Genomic DNA, 16,361 nt, shown 5'->3' with positions numbered 1-16,361 from the left:
GTTCACATACAGCATCTCCAGTGGCTTTAATTGCACAAAGAACCAGCGGCTTATAGCTTTTGGCTCCACAGCAAGGCATAGGATGGTCACAGCAGGGCTGGCCCAAGACGTTTTGCTGCTCGAGGATCACATAAACACTCCATGACCAGAAGATGACTAGACTGCACTTGAATCTTAGTTCAACACAGCCAATGGGGTAGTGTCGCCACTGCACCTGAGGAGAGCAGGATTGTTTCCTGGGTATGTGACAGGCCTGTGGTACTCATAGCTTTGATCTCCAGTCACGGCTCAGGAGGAACGTCTGGGGCCCAGACACAGTTACTCACTCTGCCTAATGGTAGGGCTGGCTGTGGGTCGGAGGCAAACTGCACGGTCAGTTCCTGAAACAGCAACCGAGAGGCCAAAGGCAGGCAATCTGGTCCAGGAAAGCCTGACAGTCAGGCTGGACTAAGCAGTCTGTGTAACACCTCAAGCAACAAGTTGTTAAACCTAGGACAGCTCTTATATAAGGTCAGCAGGGCCCTTCTTAATGATGGTGCCATGGGTTCTAGAGTACATCCTCTGGGCACTGAGTCAGTTGCTCCCCTCCCTCCATTATGAATCAGGCTCCTTCCTTTGGACCTGGCGCACAGCACAGGCTGGTATTTGACCTCCTTGCAGTCCCAGTGACTGGACAGCACTAGTCACAAATGATTGGCTGAAATAATTTTGTGGTTGGTGGTTATGTTTTGTCCCAGGTATCTTGGTGGAGCGAAATTATATGGTTTTGGCATATGAGCGAGCCAATGTTAGCTTTCACAAGGAACCTAGTACTGCTGTCTGAACTCTGGAAAATCAACAACATGCACGTCTACATATTTTTTCCTTGGCCCTTGACTTGTTCTCTCTTCCTTGGCTGTGCACAGTCTCTCTCTGTCTCTCTCTCTCTCTCCAGGTCGCATCATTTTAGGCTGCAGAAACCTTTGGTCCTCTTCCAGCCCTTGCATGGCCTGTAGAGTTTCTTTCCTTGAACTTCTCCTCCCACCCCCTCTGATTCTGCTTCCTGACTGATCCCATCTGTGTTTGTCCCCAGGAGACAAGCTCTGGACTTCCTTTCTGGTCAGGGCCCAAGCGATGTCCACAACCGCTGAAATTTGACAGCAGTCATGTGAGTGGGGAGCTCAGCTTGAGAAGTGGGGGGAACTTGGGATGCAATGGAGGTTGCACCCTCAGCGAGGAACATCTAGGAGAGATCAGGACATTTACACAGCTAGGTTCACCACTTCCTAGTCTCATGGTCAAAGAAAGGGACGAATGTAACTTTTCAGAAAAAAGAAAAGAAAAAGCAATAAGTGGAAATTAGTGCCTTTTTTATTCTTGCTGTCTAGAACGGGCGGAAACCCCTTATCTGTTTTTCACCTTATTTATTGTGTAAAATAGCACCAACATGTTCCATGGCACCCTAATTGATGAGCAAGAGGTTGGCTCTGTTTTTCTCATTTGATTGCTCTGCCTAGTTTAAAACAGTGAACTGACCAGGAACTGAGCCCATCTTATACCTCTGTAGAAGTGTTGGTTGCAAATGACCCAGGATTCAGCACATTTGGCATGTAAGATTCCCGAAACCATTGTTCCCATCAATTTGGGCTTGTATCCAGTGTTGCATGGATACACTTCTACAGTGAGATTTCCGCTTCCTTTCTTCTGCACACTCCCAAAATCTGCTCTGGAGGCTCCCTCAACCCTTTGGAACAGATTTTGGTGGTGGCTGTAGCACGGAGGAGAGGAAGGGGAAGTTCTGTTGTGCAAGCGGAAGTCTGTTTAAGTAGAGTGGAAGAGCAGGGTTGGATATAGCCCCTGGGTCTGAATCTGGCAGCAGGCTTCCATGAGTTGGGATGCTGTTTTGACTGTGTAGGAGGGAAGAGGATGCTTAGCTGAGGTTGGAAAGGGTCTACATTTCTGGAAGAGCAGTCAGTAGAGCAAGTTACTGGTTGTCAGGAGAAGGAAACAGTCCATAGTGTGGAAGGGTGCTGCTGTCTCTGATGCACCTTCTTTGCTTTTCTAGACCACCCACAAGACCTTCATTTTGGCTGCCAGTCACCTCTTTGCCAGTACCCACAAGCTGTGTGTGAGTGAGGAAGATTCTGTCACTTCCCAAGTCCTCTTTGGCTCGCATCTGCCACCTTTCCAGCCACTTCAGGGAGTGCGTATCCCCCTCACTGACCAAGAAATGCAGAATCCACAAGACTCTGTTGGTAAGAAGTTTGCTGAAGGGCAGGTATCCCAACCGTTCCAACCAGGCCCTAGCAGGGAACCTGTGGCCTTCCAGATGTTGTTGGACTCCAACTCCCATCAGCCCCAGCCAGCCTGGCCAGTGTGGTCAAGGATGATTGGAACTGTAGTACAGCAACATCTGGAGGGCTGCAGGTTTCCCATCCTTCCTTAGAGCAGTCTGCCAACCATGTCACATCTGTGAATGGAGTGTCAGGAAATGCAATGGGATCTCTAAGGGTAAGATGAGACTTGGGCTTCCCACAGAGTAGACCCAAGCCAGAAGTGGATAACATGCTTCTCCCTGCATTGCTGACATCTCAGGCCACTGCTGGGCTGTGTCCCCGCCTACTACCCCTAACTGTGTCTTTCAGATCAGACGGAGGTGGGAGAGCTGAGGAAGGAACTGGCAGCACTGAGGCAAGAGCTGGAAGAGCAAAATTCCCTCATGTCTAATGCTATGGAGCCCATTCACTTTGAGAAGGTAAAAAACGTTCCTGCGTGTTTCCACCTCTCTTTGCATTTCCCTCTGAGCTCCAGGTTTCCAAAGGCGGAAGAGCATGACCCTTCTTGGAGGAGAGAGGGTGTGGTGTGTGACTCTGCTGTTCCAGCCATGACTTCCCCTCCTGCAGCTCTGCTTATGCCTCTTAATCCTCAACAGGTTAATTTCGGTTAAGATCAACAGTGCTTTCTTGAGATGACTCACAGACAAATTTTCCCAGTGCCCCAGTATCTGTAAAGGGCAGGCACAGGCAAGATATTTTATGTTCAGGGTTCAGATGCCCAAATAAAAAATTACTATCTGATTTCATCATGTGCTAAAAGTTTGAGTATAGAGGCTTAGAGGCTGAGCTACAAATCAGGATGCCTCGTTCTGAATCTTATCTCTGGCATGAACTCGCTGATACTCAACAAGCCACGGTCTCTGGGTCAGCCTTCTAACTGTAAAATAAGAGTCAGAATACTGGCCTACCTTGCAGGATACGTATATGGATTACTACAAGAAGCAATGATGAATAGACAGTAGGGTTGCCATACATCCGGAATTTCCATGACACAGCCAGAATACCACAGTGGGGAGCAGTGTCTGGGCGGAAATTGCTGAAAAGTCTGGGGAAAACCAGACGAATGGAAACCGTTGTTGGAAGTTCAGATTTTGTTTAATTATTTTTTTAAAAAAAATTAATTTTTTTTTTAAATACGACAACCCTGATAGATACTTTTAAGAAGTATTCTGAAGGAATAAACTACAGTGGTACCTCGGGTTACATACGCTTCAGGTTACATACGCTTCAGGTTACAGACTCTGCTAACCCAGAAATAGTACCTTAGGTTAAGAACTTTGTTTCAGGATAAGAACAGAAATCGTGCTCCGGCAGCACAGCGGCAGGAGGCCCCATTAGCTAAAATGGTGCTTCAGGTTAAGAACAGTTTCAGGTTAAGAACGGACCTCCGGAACGAATTAAGCACTTAACCCGATGTAATGGTTCTAGGGGTTGCTCGTGCGTAAGCCGGTGCTTATCTCCCCGGCTGGGTGCAAACACCTGGCTGGGTTGCCTAAGTGAACCTTTTCTGTCCAGACAGCCACATACCCGTGGCTGACTCAATCGCTGGCAGAATCCGTCAGTGGGCGTTTCTTAAACTTCTTCCAGCAAAGAAGCTCTTTGACGCCTAATCTCCTCCTACTCTCTCTGCGCGAAAGCCTTCTGCGCAAGGAGGGCGTGGGCAGCGGAGGACCCCTACTCTCCCTGCTGGTCCCAGGCAAGGAGTCATGGGACCGCTTCGCCACTTCCCCCATCTGCCCCCCTTCTCCACTTGTGCTACGCTGATTCTCTTCCCCAGAAGATGGGCTGCTTCTCCCGATCCCTGGACGCTCTCTGGAATCCCTCTGGCTTTTGCTCTCTCCCTCCGGCACTGATGGCAGTTCCCTGACACCCGAGGTACCACTGTATGTTTAAAATGTGAATGCCCTGTATAACCAATGTTATTGCAATTTTGCCAAAAAGAGCTCAACAACCTTTGTATGCGGATTTGCACTTTTTGAAATAAGGCAACCCTAAGTAATAATGACACAGGAAATCATGGTTTGTCATTACGTCTGAACCAGGCTAATTTGTTACAATCCAGACCACTTGTTCTGTAGCCCCTATTGGACACTGAATGAGGAGCTGCTTTCTGTAGGCAAAGCATGTGTTCTGCCATCCCCTATCTTTTAGTTCTGTATTGTAGCTGAGAGACTGTTTTATTCAGCTAAAATGACACTAGTTGCTGAATTGGGGGGGGGGGGTTGTTAATGTGTTTGGTAGAGTTGGGAGCGGGCCCATTTCTCCTCCACAGCTGCTGTTACAGAAGTTTCTTCATACAGTGAGCATTTGTCTGCACAACTGCAGATGTAATGTGGGGAGTTTGTGGGGATTATATCCCAATATATCATCAGCTGCCAGGATTGGGGCCCAGATTTCAGTTAAGGTAGAATATTTTCCATATATTGGAGGTTAAGTTGAAAGCTGCTGTCAAACAGCCCTAATAAAAAAAATTCTGGTTTGTATGGAATGTTTTGTTGCTTTGACCTTTTAAGGGTTTTTGAGGGGTGGGGGAGGTTTGTGCCTGAAGTTTAAAGTTGTATTTTGTGTAGATTGAGATTCAGGATTTACATATGCACTGCTTGCCACAGGTTTCTTGAATGTATGAATTTCATTTCTGCCTTTACTGGTCCAGTAGAACTAAGTACCCAAGTCCCACTGATTCCGGTGGGAAGAGTTTGAGTGGATATTTAAAACTCCTAAGGTTGTGTACACTTTACCAGTTTAAAAAGCAGCTAGGTTGTACTTTTTTCTCTGGATAGAAACTGGTCTGGACAAAAATGCATCAAAATGCAGTATTTCATAAGAAACGACAGGATAGATACAGATTGTGGCGAACGTTGTATGTACAGCACTTCCCAAACCAGTGGTGAGAGCACACTGGATGTAAACGGAGGTGGAGGGTGGGTGTTGGCACAGCCAAAGATGTCCCTGAATTTGACAGTTGCTGTAAGCTGCAGTTCTTGTGTCCAGCTTTTGGAGGTGCCAGAGTGCCAGGAATGGGTTGGGATGAGCCTGGGGTCAGTATCCCTCCCGCAATCTGTGTAGTACCTAGCCTACTACTCTCTTAGGCTGTGTGCGCACTTCTGTGCACTCCACATCCAGCACACTCCCACCACTCTTTTGGGAAGCGGTGTACACACAACATAAGCAACTATCCTGCATCTTGTAATTTTTTATGAAATGCTGTGTTTTGATGTGTTTCCTCCACAACCAACATCAATCCAAAGTGAGAAGAAGGACAACCTAGACATATTTTAAAGTGCTAATGCGTACACAGCCTTATACCCAACCCTGTTTGTGGTTTGCAGCGCATGACCCACCCTCCTACAGGCTGTGTTCTTTTCTGAGTGCAGAACAAACGAACCAAGAAGGATCAGAAGAGTCTGTTCCTTGAGTACAAAATGGCAGTTGGTTATCAAGCCAGGCAATGGAGTCCTTCAGCCAGGAACTGTGTGTTTTTGTCACTTTCATATTATTTCTATAAACAAGGCTTTCTCCAATCATAGTACGTAAGGACTAGGAAGCTGCCTCATCAGATTATTTGTTTTGCTGACCCAGTGCTGCTTGCCAAAACTGGTAGAAGCTCTCTAGCATCTCACCTGCAATCTGATTTTAGCAGCAGATGCCAAGGGCCTTCTGTCTGCTAAGGATGGCCTCTGCCCTGTAGTGTGGTCTCCCTCACACACTGGGGGAAGCTTATGTTGTACCATGGCTACTCAGATGATTACTTAGTCAGACTCTGTGCCTGTGCACATGGTCCAAATTTGTGTATAATTGCTTGTGATTAGCACATTTTATTCTGCTCCTGCTATTCATGGGAAAATGCAAGGAGCTTTGCAGGGAACTGAAGCTCTGCCTCCTAGACTCTAGGCCTTTGGCTCTTCAGACTTTGTTGGACTCCAATTCCAGGTCACAATGAGAGCTGTGGTCTAGCAACATTGGAGAACTAGATTCCCCACCCCATCTCTTCTATCGTTAAAAAAAAATCACACCATGCAGACAAACCCTGGCTGTAACCTCTGTTAAGTTTCCTTGCCACCCTATGTAGACCTTGCACTCCCTTTGTTCTCATCCTCATTCCACTAAGATCCCTTCTCTTTTCCCCTCTGTCTTTGCCACCCTTCTCTGGCCTCAGGGGAACGACATTCACTTGAACTTCGTCATGACAGCAGCCAATCTGCGAGCTGAGAACTATGGCATCCCTCCGGCTGATAAGCTGCAGGTGAGGAAAGGAGGCGGGACTTTGGGAGTCATTTTCCCCAGCTGCCTGCCAGCTTCAGGAAATAAAGTGGGGCGGGACACATTCATGTGTCTGTCTCTGGCCTAGCAGCATCCCTCCCTCCAGTAACCTCTGGTGCCCTTTCCCATTCACTGTCTTCATGCTGAAGGCCCAGTTTGATTTCCACAGGCGATGAAGATCGTGGGGAGGATTGTGCCTGCCATTGCCACAACCACAACAGCTGTAGCCGGTCTGGTGTGCTTGGAGCTTTACAAGCTGGTGTGGCGACACAGACGCCTGAGCTCCTATCGCAACAGCTTCCTGCAGCTCTCGGAGCCCCTGCTCAATCGCTTCCAGCCTCTGTCGTCTCAACCAATATACAAGGTGAGGCCTGGGCTCTGGGCTCATCATGCTTTGAAGGTAGAAAGAAGCTCAGTAGGGCCTGCTTTTCCTAGCAGACTGGCAGGGAGGGCAGGAAGGAAAGAGACACTATGCGAATTTAGATGGGCTGCTGTTCTTTACACTCAGAGCTAACTCTGTTGAGGTTGTAGATCAGAGGCAGGGGACCTTTTTCAACTCAAGGGGCGTGTTCTGTTCTGGACAATCACCTGGGGGCCACATGCCAGAGGTGGGTGGAACCAGAGGCAAAAGGAGGAGGACCAACAGATGTACATTTTCACTTTGTACAGTCTACACACACCTCTCTATCCTCCATCCAGGCAAGTAAAAAGCATTATTGGAGTTCAAGGACACATCCTAGCTAAGCAAGATTGCTTGAGGAGAGAGTGAGGCAGGGTTGGTGAAGGACGTGCCATGGGAAGAGGGCCGTGGCTGGCAAGGGACAGACTTGGAGGTTCCCAAGTCTCTAGAAGAGAGAACATGGAGTGCTGCAGTGTGGAGAGTAAGTCATTCAGGAACAAGAATCTGCCTTCCCCAGGGCTAGTGCAGTATCCCATATAGCTGGATTAGAGGCTCTGTACCTAGGAGCATTTCTGTGTGGGCACAGGCATTGATTCAGACAGGTACCTCCTTAATTCCCTCCCGCTCCAGCTCTTAAAAATCTAAATGAAACAGCAATGGCTTGCTCTTGTCCTGTGCTGCAGAGTGCACCTAAGAGCAGCTTTGGACGTTTCAAGACAGATGTACAGCACCTCATGCCTTTAGTTCTTACGCTGCTGCTGTGTTGCCCAAACAGGTATGGAAAGATTTGCATGTCCAGCCTGCGAACCTCTCCTGACCAAGTTCCCCTTAAGACATTACAGCAGCTGTGGGACAACCACTGTAGCCCTTGAGCACCACGGTGATGGTGGTGCTGTGATGCTTTCAGGCCTGACTGCCTTCCGTTCCCAGAGTGCCCAGCCATACCTTATCCCTGGAAGTGGGCCACGCAGTCAGAACTTGCGCAAGCCTCGTCAGCTGGAGCTGGTGCTAGAATGGCTGCCCCGTAGGGATGTCAGCAACTCCCAGACTGTGTTGAGGGGGAGACTTCCTACTCCATCTCTCCTGTCTGGGTGCTGGGTACTGAGCAGCTTGCCAGGAGCCGATGTGTGGGGGAGGACGGCTGTTCCCACTCAGCTGCTGACCCTGCCTTTCCTGAGCCCCTTCTGGCAGGCAGAAGGCGAAGGAGATCTAGTTTCAGAAGCCGGTGCCTGGCGTGTGTATCAGGCTAGCAGCAGTGTGGAAGGAGAGGCACAGACGGGGCTGCCTGTGAGCTGTCAGACACAGGAAATGGTCTTTAACCTGCAGCTGACACACACAGCTGGTGCCAAGCTGGATCTCTGGCTCTTCTTGCCCTGGCCTAACTCAACACCCCTTTCCTTTAGCCTCAGCCCCAGATGCTGGTTCTTGACCTTTCCGCACAGGCATCTGTGCATCCACTGGGTGTTCTGAACCACTTTGACTCAGAGGTGTTTCTTGGAGGTATAGCCAGCAGGCCCAGGGAATCCAGAATGGGCCCTCATGCAAGGCAGTGAACATTTGTTCCCCTTGTGCCTTGCAGGCATGCAGTAGATACTTGGTGGACATCTTGAGAGCAGCATAAGGCGATAGAATTTACCCAGCCGTACTACCTTCAGCAGATAGACAAGTTGTTGTGTGTGAATAATAATGGTAGGCTTGGCATTACTGTCAAAGATGTAGTGGTGATCTGGACAAGGGAAAACAAACAAATCTTGAATCCTGGCAAGACCCTGGTTCACATTCCAAGAAATTGGTGAGTTTCCCGGGATGGGATTGCGCTTCCTCTGAAGGAGTAAGCATGCAGTCTGGAGTGGCAGCTGCAGATGCTCCTAGACGTGGATAACGGAGCCACAGTAGTCTAGGCACTGGTAACTTCAAGACTGGCTTGCTTCAATGCACTCTTTGTGGGGCTTCCCCTGTACTTGGCCCATAAAGTGCAGTTGTCAATGCTGCAACACAATTGCTGACAGGAGTGCCAACGTATTATACCTCTTCCTAAAGATCTTCACTTGCCGCCAATTTGCTACTGAGCCAAGGTCATGGTTTTACTGGTAGTATATAAAGCTCTTAACAGCTTCAGACCAATTTAATTGAGACATCCTTGCCCCATATGTACCTACTTGGCAGCTTCTATCAACGGAACATGCACTTTTACAAGTGCCATTTAATATGTGTTCGGCTTCTGTGAAGTTTTGGAACTCCTTAGCATTTAACTTCAGTCAGGCGCCTTCATTGTACTTTTAGACTCTTGCTAAAAAAAAATTATTTCAGCGAGCCTATTTTGACATATAATTAAGTTATGCCTAATGTTTTTTTTTTTAATTCTGATCTTAACTCCATATTATTGATAATTATTTTACTGTTTAAATATGCATCACTAAGATTTTTTTATTAAGTGGTTTATAAAATTTCATATATATATATATATATATAGGGGGTGGGGTGGGGGGTGCATCTTCTGACAACAGGGTGACTAGCCAAGGAAACAGAGCAGACATACATGCTGACAATTAGGAATTGCAATTCATGTTCATCTGTTCACGTTTGTAACATCTTACATATCTTTGGATGCAATTCACTAGCTTCAGTTTCCATGTAATGTTAAGCCAAACCATGGCTTAGTGTAAATGGGGTAGGCTCCTAGATATTGCAGCTGCTTTGTTACTCTTCTGGTCCTGCTGCTGCTATGCTGATGTGAGCAGCTTAGGGTTTAATCTAAACCTGGATTCATGGTTTATCTCCTCCAGACAAACCATGGCTTGTTAAGCCAAGGACAAACCTTGGTTATAGGTTGTGCTTTATCTGGGGCTCGACAAAACATGTGCCTTGGTTTGGACAGTACGCTAAGTCGTGGTTTAGCAGTAGCAGGATCAAATGAGAAGCAGAGGTCACAATCTCATCTATAGACCATACATTTGTGCTGAGCTATTTTGTGCTGACTGGATCACTGTATCTTGTTTTACTACTGTCAGTGGTGAGCCTTTTCCAGGAAAGGACATAGCAAGACATAAGCAGATGTTTGTTTATTACTTGTGTATCCTGCCCTTCCTCCAATGAGCTCAGGGTTACATTTGTAAGATTCCTGGGCAGCCTCCCATCCACTCCCCAGACCTACTTAGCTAAGAGTTGGAATTATGGTACATTGGGCGATGCCCTAAGCCAGCCCTCGCTTATTCTATAGGGTTGCCTTACCAGCAGTGCCATTAACTGTCCTACACGATGACTTCTAGCTAGCTGCCTCTTCACAAGGCATTCTGCCATTCATTGTATAGACGTGGATGCATATGTGTGTACATGTGTATGCATGAGCCTGCACACATGTATGCAAACACACACGTACACAGACGTAGACTTTCGGGGGGCTTTCCCCCCTTTTTTGTGGCAGCCCCAAGACTTCACATTCCTCCCAATTTGTTGGGGCTAGGGCCAGCCTTGGCTTCCTTGCAAAACCTCCCCACCCTCCCTTTTCTGGAGAGAGAAACCAGAGCTTGGATGGAGGGGGGGTTGTGGAATCGGTGAGGAGGGCGGGAGAGCAAGAAGCTAAATTAAGAGCGTCTGTTTGAATAGAAGCCTTTTTGTCTTGAGTTTATGGAGTGCGAGGCTGGGGCTTCCTGCTACACAGGAAGCGCAGATTGGAACCAGATTGGTGGGACCGGAGCGGGGTGGAGGGGCGGGCAGGAAAGACGGGGGGGGGGAGGCCGACTCTTCTATCGCCACTGATTTCCACGGCTTCGGCTCTCGGCGCCTCTGTTCCTCCCCCCCCCCCGCCCCCTCCATCGCTCCCAGTTCAGATCACGCTGCACGGCCCGAGGGCTTGCTGAGCACGCGCGCAGGCCCCAAACGTCCTGTGATTATTTTTTTTAAAGGACATCTCAGATTTCTTAACAGCCCAGCTCCGCAGAAGGGTCCCTATATAAGCAGGAACTTCAAAGCTTCCCTTGTGACGCGGGGGTGGGAAATGATTTTTGTGTGTGTGAGAGAGAGTTTTTGAATCTTGGAGCAGCTGTGCAGTGTGTGAGCTCTCTCTCTCTCCTCTAAAGTCTTTAAGAGGAAAAAGCCTGGCTGCAGCGAAGTGGCACCGTGCCCAGTTTGCCCATGTCAGCCCTCTGGGAATGGAGGGCATTCTGGTGGTGCTATAGATAGAACCGCCGTCGGAAAAAGGGGGAAGGAAAAAGAAACCAGAGCAGTGGTGGTTGGGTTTGCAGTTGTAGGACCACTTGGGGCAAAGGACGGTTTGCTTCCACTTTCAGGAGTGAGTTTAGCCCCCCTTGCGGCCCCCCCCCCCTTGAAGTGAAATCATGGATCCATTCCTGAAAGCAGTGAATCTGAAATTGCTTCCCCTCGGAGCTGGGTGGGAACTAGGAGAGGAGGGGAGCCGATGGAGTGAATAGAGCGCAGCATCAGGAGGAAGGGAGCAGCTCCAGATGAGGAACGGAGCTGATTTGCAAAAGGGAATCGAGAGCGGTGCCGGGTCCAGGAACGTGTGGAACTGATTAAGCAGCATATGGGAGTCATTACTTAGCAAGGGCTGGCGACTGGGGGAAGGGAGCTCTTACCCTGGCGCCAAAGGATTCACGCCTAACCCCCCCCCCCCCCCAGAATAAGATTCATTGGACCTTTGCTCCTTAGTGCCTGAGCCGATTTTTAAAATTATTTTTTGGGGCGGGTGGGTGTGAGAATAATACGTTTGCAGGGCACTGTAAGGCAGGCATGAGCAAAGGAAAAAAATCAGGCAAAGGGAGGTTTCCTTTGCATCGGGACATCCAGCCAGCTGGGGGACACATTGCTTAGAACAGAACCCGACTCCTGTTGCCCCAGTCTCTGCAGGCTGGTCCTTTCCGGCATGTCTTCGGTTCTGCTTTGCTGTGGAAGCAGCATTAAGGTGCTGGAAGGTGAAGAGCTGAGCAAGAGGTGCTAATGAGTCCCCTGTCAGTGTGAAAGGCCAAGCCCAGCCATATGGTTCTTTTGGAAGGATGGGAATCTGCCCTCTGGGTTGGCAACAACATAGAAGAGCAAATGGGATGGACCATATGGTCCCAAATGGCCAAGATTATTTTGCGGGGAGCAACTTTCATTTCCAACTCTAGCCTTCCACCTCCCAAGCATGTTCTTCCCAAAAAAAGAGGTATGGTCAGGAGCGAGACTTTGCATGTTTCAAACTAAAGCATATCCTCTCTTGTTTACAGGGGTTTGGGTTTTGCATGCACGCTCTTATTAATTCTTTCAGAAAAAATGGCCACTCATTTGGAATAATCTCTCCAAGCAGGTGTACATAATAAGATAATTATCAATAAAACACAGATTGCAACCAGCAAAACATTTTTAAAAGAAGTATTCATAACTGAATGATGTGTATGGATAGTCTTGCTGAAATAAAAAGTTTTCAACTTGTGTCTAAAACAATAGGAAGGGCAACTTGCAGGGCACCAATGCATAGCTGCTACCACACTACAGCTGAGCTTTTGTCCATCTTGCTGCACCAGCCAGCTGAAAACATGAGTTCCTCCTTCCTGCTTCTGTTCTGTTCCTTTTTGTAATTTGCTTTCCGTTCTTCAGAATACCAGCAGCACTTCCCAGGGCTTGCAGGAAGCATAAGTGAGTACTGTATGGTGCTCCTGTTTTCCATTGTTCTGCATCCACCCCTCCTTTCCATGAAATCTACAAAACCTCAGTGTAAATTTGAAATAAGCTGGGAGAGAATGTTTGGCCCTCCAGCTGAGTTGACTAGAAACAGCATCTCAACAGATCAAAGGACAAGACCCCAGATCCCAAGCAAAGGGTGGCTGTGATCAGACCTTCCCTCTGAAAGCATGGACTGGGTTTGGGATCGACCATGCTGGCCTTGCTAGCCCGCCCAGACCTATCAATCTGCTTGTATTCAGCAGAAGAACTGAAAGGGCTTCTTGCAAACAGCTGTTTGTCTTCCCTATCTGATCAGGGTTCTTGCTCCCATGCGAGAACGTGTGTACATGCAGCTGTACACATACAGAAACCCCCTTCAGATATGAAATCATAGAATTGTAGAGATGGGAGGGACACCAAGGGTCTTCTAGTCCAACCCCTTGCAATGCAGGAATCTCAGCCTGCTGGGCCTGGGGGGGGGGGGCAGAAAGTACAATCCCTTCCCCCATTCATTCCACAGTCTACATGTAGACAGAACATCTGAAAAGGGATTCCTTCCAGTAGCACCTTAGAGACCAACCAATAACAAACTTAGTTGGTCTCTAAGTTGCTACTGGAAGGAATATACCAATAACAAACTTATTTGGTCTCTAAGGTGCTACTGGAAGGATTTTTTAATTTTGTTTTGACTACGGCAGACCAACACGGCTACCTACCTGCAATCTGAAAAGGGGTTAGTAGTATGCTATGGGGTGGAGACTAGTGCAAGAGGACATGGCTATACAGCCTCCCCAGGTACAGAGTCCCAGGTGCGTATCTCTGTGGGGGGAAAAAGTTCCCTCCTACAATCTATGGCTTTGCTGCTGCGACTGGAGTTGATGAGACCTAGTGGTGTGGAGGCCTGTGCCCTGAAGCTAGCATGAAAGAACAGTAGCCCTGTCCTTCTCTGGCTGGCAGAGGAGCTCTGTCTCCATCCTGTTGAGAAGCAGGCGGAACAGAAGGCAGTGCTCTGGGGCACGGGCCCCATTTGCACTATTCATTTAAAGCAGTATAATACCACTTTTAACCGTCATGCCCCTCCCCGAAGAATCCTGGGAGCTGAAGTTTGTTAAGTGTTCTGAGAGTTGTTAAGAGAGCCCTGTCCCCCTCATACAGCTACAATTCCCAGAGCGGATTAACAAACAATCCCTCTTTCTGGGGAACTTGGGGAAATGTAGCTCTGCGAGGAAGAACACGGGTCTCCTAACAACTCTCAGCGCCTGTAACAAAACACAGTTCCCAGGATTCCCTTGGGGAAGCCATGGCTATTTAAAGTTCTATGACACTGCTTTAAATGTATAGGGCAATTGGGAGCACAGTGTCGTGCGCAGGAACAGAGGGAAGTGTTGTTTCACTTTTATAGGCTTGTGAGAGTGTTGGGCAGGGGTCTGATGGTACCTCTGGCAGCTGCTTCTGTCCCCAGATTTAGGGTGGTATATATGTCCATGTGTCTCTATATATTTTTCTGTCATTTTTGACAACAAGACAGATTTGCTTTGGAGACCCAGGCAAATGCTAGCGTCCAGGCCAGCCTTTCTCCTCCCCTGCTGACCAGTGAGTTAGTCCAGGACAGTATCCCTTTGTGTGACAGTCTGACCCCACTAAGTTCTCTCTGGTCAGGGCACTTCCTGCTATGAACCGCTAACTAGCCCCAAAGGGCTCCTTGTGAAGAGGACTGGCTGCTTCTTGTCCTCCTCCTCTCTCTCTCCTTCTCCTTGCCCAGGGCCAAAACAGGCAGGCAGGGTCAACAGTGCAGGGGGCTAAGAGGTTCCACAACATCCTGGGCCTTGTTCTGAAGAAAAGGACAATTGTGCATAGGCAAGGCACCATCTCAATGTGTCTTTGTGCAACAGAGAGCCACAGATCATGAATGGACAGAAGGCAGCCTTAAAAGAGTCCCCTCCGTTAGGCCTGTTGACAGTTAGCGCATTCAGAGCCGTCACGACAGGAAAGAACCATTTCATCCAGATCTGACTTCCTATACGCAGTCCAGGAGGAATGGCTTCCTTTGGTTCATAGGGAAGCTGCCTCATGCTGGCCGCTGGCAGCCTACACTGACAGGCAGCAGCTCTCTGAGATCTTGAACATGGGAACTTCTGTGCACAAAACAGATGTTGTGCTACTGAACCACATCCCTTCCCTTTCATATTATATGCCACATCTGTTGCGATGGACTCCACTTAAAACATATTTTGAGGAGAGGGCTGGTCTTTGTTTGGAGCCTGTGAGGGTTGTGCTGCTTTGCTTCTTAGAATTCTGCTCTGTCCTTCCTCCAAGATGTTTAAGCCTCACAATAGCCATATGAGGTGGGTTAATTTGAATCTCTATGGCTGATTTGAATCTGGGTTTCCAGTATCCAGATCCAGTGCTCTCCATGCTTTGGAGACCCCACCCACCCACCCACCCACTTCCTTGGCATTGGGCGTTGCAATTGTTAGTTGCCTTTGCTGTTTGAAATGCCGCGTCAGATCAGAATTTGTCTGGTTTTATCTTTTATTTTTATTGGAGGTTCTTATGTTCCTCTTGGCTAGATTAAAGCGCCGCCCTTTTGGCACTTAAAAACTTCTCCTCTGTGAAGGTGCGCTACAATCAGTTCACCTCTTAACCTTCTTTCTGATAAGGTGAACAGAATGAGCTGCTACAATCCTTTGCTGCAAAGGTTTCCTTTGCTACAAACAGCTCTGTTTTTTAATATTTGAATCGTAAATGAACTGTGGAGCCTGAATTAGACATGCTTGTGATCTAGCAGTTGTGTCTTCAACGTTAAGGGTATTAAGGTTTTCGTTTAATAAAAAGATCCTAGCAAGTCTAGTCATTCAAATCACTTTGTACTAACAGTCTGTGGCCATTGGTAGTTACCAATATGGGCCTTTAGGCTATAATCCTATGCAAACCTGCTTGGATGTAAGCCCAGCACACAAAGGTTTTAGCTGCATGACATTTTAAAATATGTGATCTAAAAGGGTCGCCATATGTCCAGAATTTTCCGGACATACCCGGAATGCTGCAGTTGGAAGCTCAACAACTTTTGTGGCCAGGTTTTTACTTTTTGAAATATGGCAACCCTAGATCTAAGGCCTTGACCCACTTGGCTCTGCAGGAAATGGCTCCTTCATAAATTGCCTGGTTCATGCTGCAAGCGTGTTGGGACATGGTACCTGCTGGGTTGGGTGATCCATTTAATTTTAGAACTGACCTTCTTTGGGTATCTGCTCTATTCTCATGCACCTGGTGAAGTGGACTCCAGTCCACCAAAGTTTATGCACTAATAAGCATGTTCGTCTTATTCTTAGTCTTGCCGCAACACTCTTCACTGATTTTGCTTTCATCTCAGTATCCCCAGAAAACATGGAGCTGCTGGGAGAGAATTGAGGTGCCAGGTGTCGATGCCCAGGGAAAGGAGATCACCTTGAGAGACCTCTGCAAACACCTCCAGGTGAAGAGGATGACCAAGTAAAACGTTTCATAGGCAGGTTCCATCAGGAACCCAGGCAGCATATGCTGGGATGGCCCATGCCACTGACCCTCCTCATTACCATGCATGCCGGGGTTGCAGCAGTTCTCCTCTGTGGCATCCTGAGGTCCATGAGAGGCCAGTGGGCACAGCACTTTGAATGGGCATGTTGCTCCTTCCAGTATTAACAAACACAAAGGTATCCCTTACCAGGTACCCTCATTCACTCCAT

General features: G+C 48.1%; 1 protein-coding gene across 5 annotated transcripts in view; it reads left to right on the top strand.

Annotated features, from left to right (window-relative positions):
- The window catches only part of UBA7 (ubiquitin like modifier activating enzyme 7), a 47,056-nt gene that overhangs the window by 27,326 nt on the left and 3,369 nt on the right, over positions 1-16,361 (top strand). For 3 of the 5 annotated variants that reach the window (XM_080993465.1, XM_080993464.1, XM_080993468.1), the window contains 6 exons: positions 1,073-1,147; positions 2,045-2,234; positions 2,625-2,734; positions 6,472-6,558; positions 6,745-6,939; positions 16,010-16,111. In XM_080993465.1, the coding sequence (XP_080849591.1) occupies positions 1,073-1,147; positions 2,045-2,234; positions 2,625-2,734; positions 6,472-6,558; positions 6,745-6,939; positions 16,010-16,111 (759 nt within the window). Of the gene's footprint in view, positions 1-1,072; positions 1,148-2,044; positions 2,235-2,624; positions 2,735-6,471; positions 6,559-6,744; positions 6,940-7,658; positions 9,268-16,009; positions 16,112-16,361 lie in introns of those variants that run through there. The other 2 variants (XM_080993466.1, XM_080993467.1) reach the window with 2 other exon arrangements.

Source organism: Podarcis pityusensis (assembly GCF_964106645.2).
Source record: "Podarcis pityusensis genome assembly, chromosome: 2".
Taxonomy (NCBI): Eukaryota; Metazoa; Chordata; class Lepidosauria; order Squamata; family Lacertidae; genus Podarcis; species Podarcis pityusensis.
This window is presented reverse-complemented; position numbering and strand designations above follow the sequence as displayed.